Source organism: Plecotus auritus (genome assembly GCF_963455305.1).
Source record: "Plecotus auritus genome assembly, chromosome: 8".
In the NCBI taxonomy this organism is placed as follows: domain Eukaryota; kingdom Metazoa; phylum Chordata; class Mammalia; order Chiroptera; family Vespertilionidae; genus Plecotus; species Plecotus auritus.
The window spans coordinates 29,129,387-29,135,386 of record NC_137782.1 but is presented as its reverse complement, the minus strand read 5'-3'; the positions used below and the strand labels follow the sequence as shown (position 1 = coordinate 29,135,386).

General features: G+C 54.9%; 1 protein-coding gene across 1 annotated transcript; it reads left to right on the top strand.

The window, feature by feature from the left end:
* Window positions 1-311: 311 nt before the first annotated feature.
* H1-10 (H1.10 linker histone) lies at window positions 312-1,662 on the top strand. Its single transcript, XM_080685562.1, has one exon. The coding sequence runs from the start codon at window positions 637-639 to the stop codon at window positions 1,255-1,257; it is 621 nt and encodes a 206-aa protein (XP_080541688.1). The 5' UTR covers window positions 312-636; the 3' UTR covers window positions 1,258-1,662.
* Window positions 1,663-6,000: the final 4,338 nt, after the last annotated feature.

Here is a 6,000-nt window from a genome sequence, read left to right as displayed (position 1 = left end):
ACCTGCGCTATTCGTCCCCAAACCGGGTGCCCCCCTCCACTCGCGCTCTGCAGCCTAGGGTGCGCCCCTCCGTTCCCCAATGCCTAGGCCTTCCCAGGCACAGGCCGCCTCTTCGCTGCCCCTCGGGCTCGGGTATTGTCCGGGACGCAGGAGTGAGAGCGCGCCGAGGCCGGGGAGGTGCGGTGCGGGAAGCCAGCGGCCGAGGAAGGGGCTCCAAAAAGCACAAGTTGGAGCTGGCTCCGGACCAGGCTGTTGTTGTTCTCAACGTGGTCCGCCGCGGAGCCATAAAAGGGAACAGCGGCACCCTCCCCGGCGGAGCGCAGCGCGCACGCTCACAGAGCTCTGGCGGCCGCAGTGGTAGCGGCAGCTCCTTTGGGCGGCTTCTCCGCTTCGGCGCGTTCCCTGCTCCGGTTTCCTCCTCCCTCTCCGGCCCAGGCCCGGCCCGGGACGCCAGCCGGCCCGGCCCCCGCCCCCGCCCTAGCCCTGCCGCCTGGCTCCAGGCCTGGCCGCGGCCGCTCCCGCCTGGAGCCGCCGCGCGCCCCCAGCTCCCCGGCGTCCCCTCAGCCCCTCGCTTTCCTCTTCCCGGCGCGGCCACCTGGCTTCCGCGTCCGGCCCGCCACCAACCCGCTCGCCACTATGTCTGTGGAGCTTGAGGAGGCCCTGCCGCTGACGACCGCCGACGGAGCGGCCAAGAAGGCGGCCAAAGCTAGCGGCTCGGCGGCGCTGTCCCCATCCAAGAAGAGGAAGAACAAGAAGAAAAATCAGCCGGGCAAGTACAGCCAGCTGGTGGTGGAGACCATTCGCAGGCTGGGCGAGCGCAATGGCTCGTCGCTGGCTAAGATCTACACGGAGGCCAAGAAGGTGCCGTGGTTCGACCAACAGAATGGGCGCACCTACCTGAAGTATTCCATCAAGGCCCTGGTGCAGAACGACACGCTCCTGCAGGTGAAGGGCACCGGCGCCAACGGCTCCTTCAAGCTCAACCGCAAGAAGGTAGAAGGCGGCGGCGAGCGGCGCGGAGCCTCGGCGGCCGCCACCGTCCCGACCACCGCTGTGCACAAGGCCAAGAAGGCGGCCCCTGGCGCGGCGGCACCCCGGCGCGCGGACCCGAAGCCCGAGAAGCGCTCGCACAAGAAGGGCGCCGCCTCCAAGAAGCACAAAGGCGGCAAGGCTAAGAAGGCGGCGGCGGCGGCTGCGGGCAAGGTGAAGAAGGCCGCCAAGCCCAACGTCCCCAAAGTGCCGAAGGGCCGCAAGTGAGCGCGCCGGTCTGCCGGTCGGGCGGGTGTTGGGTTTTTGTATCCCAAGTGTATGTAGTTTTTTACGGTTCCCTGGCCCAGGCCTTCGCGCCCGCTGAGCGCAGCGAGGGGCCCAGGGCCCCTCTGTCCCTCCCATCCCCCGCCCATCGTGGTAGTGTGTTGTTTTTTTTGTTTATTTGCTTTGGATTTTGAAACGGCCCTGGCGACGCCCCCATTGGCTCCTCGCCCTTGGCAACGGCTGTCGCTATAGTTACCCGCTCGTAGGCGCCACTGGCCGAAGCCACCGTGCCGCCCTCCGTCTCCCCACTCTTCCCGCCTTTCGGTGCGCGACAAACAATCGCGCGGTACTGCGTGGCGCTTCCCTCCATCCCGTCAGCATTTGGGGGCACAATAAAGTGTTTAAACCTTTGAACCGCTCTCGTTTTCTTCTGAGTGGAACAGGGATGGGTGCGGTCGGCAGTCTTGAGTGGGATGATGGGCACCAGGGGACCGGTATCCTGTGAGCACAGCTCGAAAGATACTGGAGGTGGTCTGTCAGGTCCGAGGATAAGGGTCCCTCGGCCTTGAGATGGGGGGAAGGGCGGTGCTTTTTCAGGACTTGCTGGTAAGGGCTCCTCGGCTCTTAAAAGGGCACACCAGGTTGGGCTTTTATGGAGGTAAATTATTCTGTTCTGGGTGACTTCGTGTTGATGTAAAATTAATCGTGGAGATGTGGAGGCCCTGGGCTCTGGCTCTCCACCCACATCCCCCAGGTGCAGCCTGAGCAAGGCACTGATTGGTCCTGTTTGTTGGCTAATCTGGAGTGCAGACTGGATCGGAGGGTTACTGGGCTCATTGGGAAGAATGACCCTTAGCCCTGAGACGCTCTGGTGTCCAGCATATGGATAGTTGTCCCTCGAGTTGGGTAGCAGGCCGAGACGTATTCTGACATGTTTCTATACCAGGGAATGCTCTAGAACAGTGGGTAGTACATGTACCAGATTGGGTGGGGAGGGGCTGGGGTTAAGGGAGAGAGATGCAGGGGATCTTTTGATCCCTATGTAGAGTAGATGGTAGGGGGGAAGGGCAATAGATTGGGGGAGGGGAGGGAGGACCCCTGGAGAAGGGCCTCTGGCCTGCTGATACCCCTGACCCTGGCGTGTCAGCCAGAGTACAAGATGGGGTCCTGACCTGAGTGTGACTTGTGACTGATGGCTGCAGGAAGCACTGTCATTAGGGCGGAGAAGGAAATGTGATGCTAGACTTGTCCGGGGCTAGTTCTGGGGAACTGTGGGCATCCAGGAAACCGGCAGGAGGCCTCAGTTGGAGGCTGGACCAGTAGTGGGCCAGGGCTGACAGCTCCACTGACCCTGCCAGCCCATGTCCTTGCCATTTGCTGACCAGAAACAACTTCATCTACTTTGCAGTTGAGATTGGGGGGCAATGTTCCCCATGCCCTGCTGAGTTTTTGTGCTAGTCTTATCTCTTTAGTCCTAGGGATAGTTGCATGGCCCAAAGATAGAGCGAATGGGGGTTGAGTCAGTTGTTCACTTTGTCACAATGATTGGGTCAGAAGTAGGTTTTTCACCCCAGGGGTTCACAGAGTCAATGTTCTCTTCCCCAGAATCACCAAGGATAGGGACATGGGGCTAGAATTGCCAGTGCCCATCTCTATCAACACATAGGAAGAGCCTGCCTGAAAAAGGAGCCAAGACAGGATGTTGGAACCAAAAAATGGAGAGACAGATGCATGAGGATTTGAATGGAGCCTCTGGATCCAGCCATGCCTGTGCCACGAAAAGCAAGCTAGTTTGAGTTTCTGTCATCTGAGATCTGGTTTCTCCTTTGACTCACTTGACCCTCCCATGATCACATCCTGGTCCTTGTTATTCCTTCAAATTGCTCTTCCCCTGAAACCACTCCTCAGTGTCCCACTCTATCCACAGGCCTCTCCTCTCTTTGCAGCTTGCTCACTTAGGTCCTTCAGCTGAGCTGCACCTCTGTGGGTGGATCCCACACCTCTGACATGATCCTAAGTTGAAGGATGAATAGCCGTAATCAGCCCCAGGTGAACACTCGGTGTGTACCAAGCACTCTGAGGAAAGCAGTACAGGTCTCAGCCTCACAACAGCCCCAGTGAGGTGTTAAAAAAAACTCATCTTACTGGTGTGGGTGCTGAGACTGGGAGGTTTATTTTCCACCGACACCATACTCAGCTCCTGTGTGGAGCTGGGGAGCTGAGGATAGACACACCATTTACCTACTGTGTCTCTTGGACTTGGCTTCAGGGAGCTTCAGTTCCAGATGAACATTGAAGGCACCTAACACTGCAAGACCCAGGAGGAGGGCTTCATCGGGGAGGTGACTCCAGTACAGTGAGGAGGCAAAGAGCAAGGTATGTAGCAATGGCTCAGGCCGTGGCATCTCTTGGCATCCACTGATCAGGAGGGGGGTTGAATGGGACCAGGTCCTGGAGGCTGAGGTCAAGCATTCTGGGTCTGGCTCCACTAGGGTCTTTTGGTCTATGGCAGTGGTCGGCAAACTCATTAGTCAACAGAGCCAAATATCAACAGTACGACGATTGAAATTTCTTTTGAGAGCCAAATTTTTTAAACTTCTTCTAACGCCACTTCTTCAAAATAGATTCGCCCAGGCCATGGTATTTTGTGGAAGAGCCACACTCAAGGGGCCAAAGAGCCGCATGTGGCTTGCAAGCCGCAGTTTGCCGACCACGGGTCTAGGGCAAGATTGTCCTCCTCAAGCTTCAGTTTCTTCATCTATAAGTGGAGCCAAGAAAGATTTCTTTTACTCAACTGCCAACTAAGGAGGGTCTGAACACACTGCCTCTGGCCAGGGTCTCCAGGTTTTCCATTCCCCGTATCTCCCTGGGTATATTGCTCTCTCTTCCTAATACCTTGCCTCCCTGTGAACATCCTAAGGATATCAATCAGGTCTACCTTCTGGGTCCCTAGTTCCAACTTTCTGGCCCCAGGACAGCCCTACCAGCACCCGAAAGGCCCTTTTCCAGGCTGTGCAGCCTTAGCAATCCACCCAATTGATTCCCATGGACCAACCTAGCTATCCTACCATGGCAGGGCTTACTGCTGAGCACATGACCTGTAGCGAAGTCTGAACACTCAGCACAGGGGTACTTGTGTCCCAGGCATCAGATCTGAGATGGCCAGAGACAGCTCATGAGGCCATTTGCACTTGCAAAATAAAAGACAGTGACACAGAGGTACTGGGAGAACAGACTGCAATCTTTTATATCAAGGGCCTAGTCCACAGCCATTAATGCAGAACATCATGCTGAGCTGAGGCAAGGATAGAGATCTATGAGACCTGCTCCCTGTTCTGAAGCTCAGTCACATGCAGGAGGAGGACAGATAAGCCAGCAACTTCCAGGTAGGGACATTCCAGGCAGTAGGAGCACTAGCACAGGCCCCCAGGTATGGAATAAGCTCCTGAGTTTGGGGAATGATGAAAGCAGTGAGTTGACTGACAGATCATGAGGCAGGAATAGTGAGTAGTGGGACTTAAGGTTCCCAGATCAGTTAGAGTTCAATGGAGAAGCAGAATCAGAAGGGATACGCACCTTTATAGTATTTGATGTGCTACCAGGAATTGGCCTGCACACTGTGGGACTGATTAAGCAATTTCTGTAAGGCTAAATCTCTGTGACTGATGCTGGAACTTGAGGTGCTCAGTCAGAAGGGGAAGATCATGAGCGGCTGAAAGCCACAAGCACAAGCTGGAGCCCTAGGATGGACTATGCCTGTGTCCATTATTGCTGCTTCTGACTTTGGTGACAAGGGGATCCTGCAGAAGCTGAGTGAGGCCCTTCTTCATACAGAGCTAACTAACCATGCACACAACTGATTGAGGAGTCAAAAAAAAACAAAAAACACCTGAAGGAGAATCTAGGGAAAATAGAGTAATTGCAGGCCTACGTGCTGCTTTACACTGAGATCTGCTTCATACGCAGATCAGCAATCAAAATGGTTGCTTCCTTCCAAATCTGGCAAATATATGCCTTTTAGCCCTCCCTAACAAGAAACAAAGTAAGGGAGTTCTGGGAAATGTAGTTTAGCTGAGACAAGTTGACAAAGCCATCACAGTTCCCCCATTATAAAATGGATCTGGCCCTAGCCGGTTTGGCTCAGTGGATAGAGCATTGGCCTGAAGACTGAAGGGTCCCAGGTTCAATTCCAGTCAAGGGCACGTACCTAGGTTGCAGGCTCGATTTGTGCCCCCCCACCCACCCCCAGCCTTGGTCTGGGGCACATGTGGGAGGCAATTGATGTGTCTGTTCTCTCTCACATGGATGTTTCTCTTAGTCTATCCCCCTCCTTTCCACTCTCTTAAAAAAAATTAATGGAAAATCCTCAGGTGAGGATTAATAAAATGGATGAGGGTGAGAAGAGACTAGACCAGGTCTCAGAGGTGCAGGGTACCAGGCCAGACAGGGCAGTTTGGCCATCTGGAGGACACAAGACCCTATCTGAATTGGGGCAGTAACTACCCAGTCCTGCTGATCGTTGCCAGGCAGCGTGTGGCTTAGTATGGCAAGAGCTTCACATTTTTTCAGACTGTGTTAGAAGCATCTCATTAAAAAAATAATTTTTTTTGTTAATCCTCACCTGAGGATATTTTTTTCCATTGATTTTTAGAGAGTAGATGGAGGAATGGGGAGAGAGAGAGAGAAAAAAAAAAACATCAATGAGAGAGACACATGGACTAGTTGCCTTCCGCACCTGCCCTAACC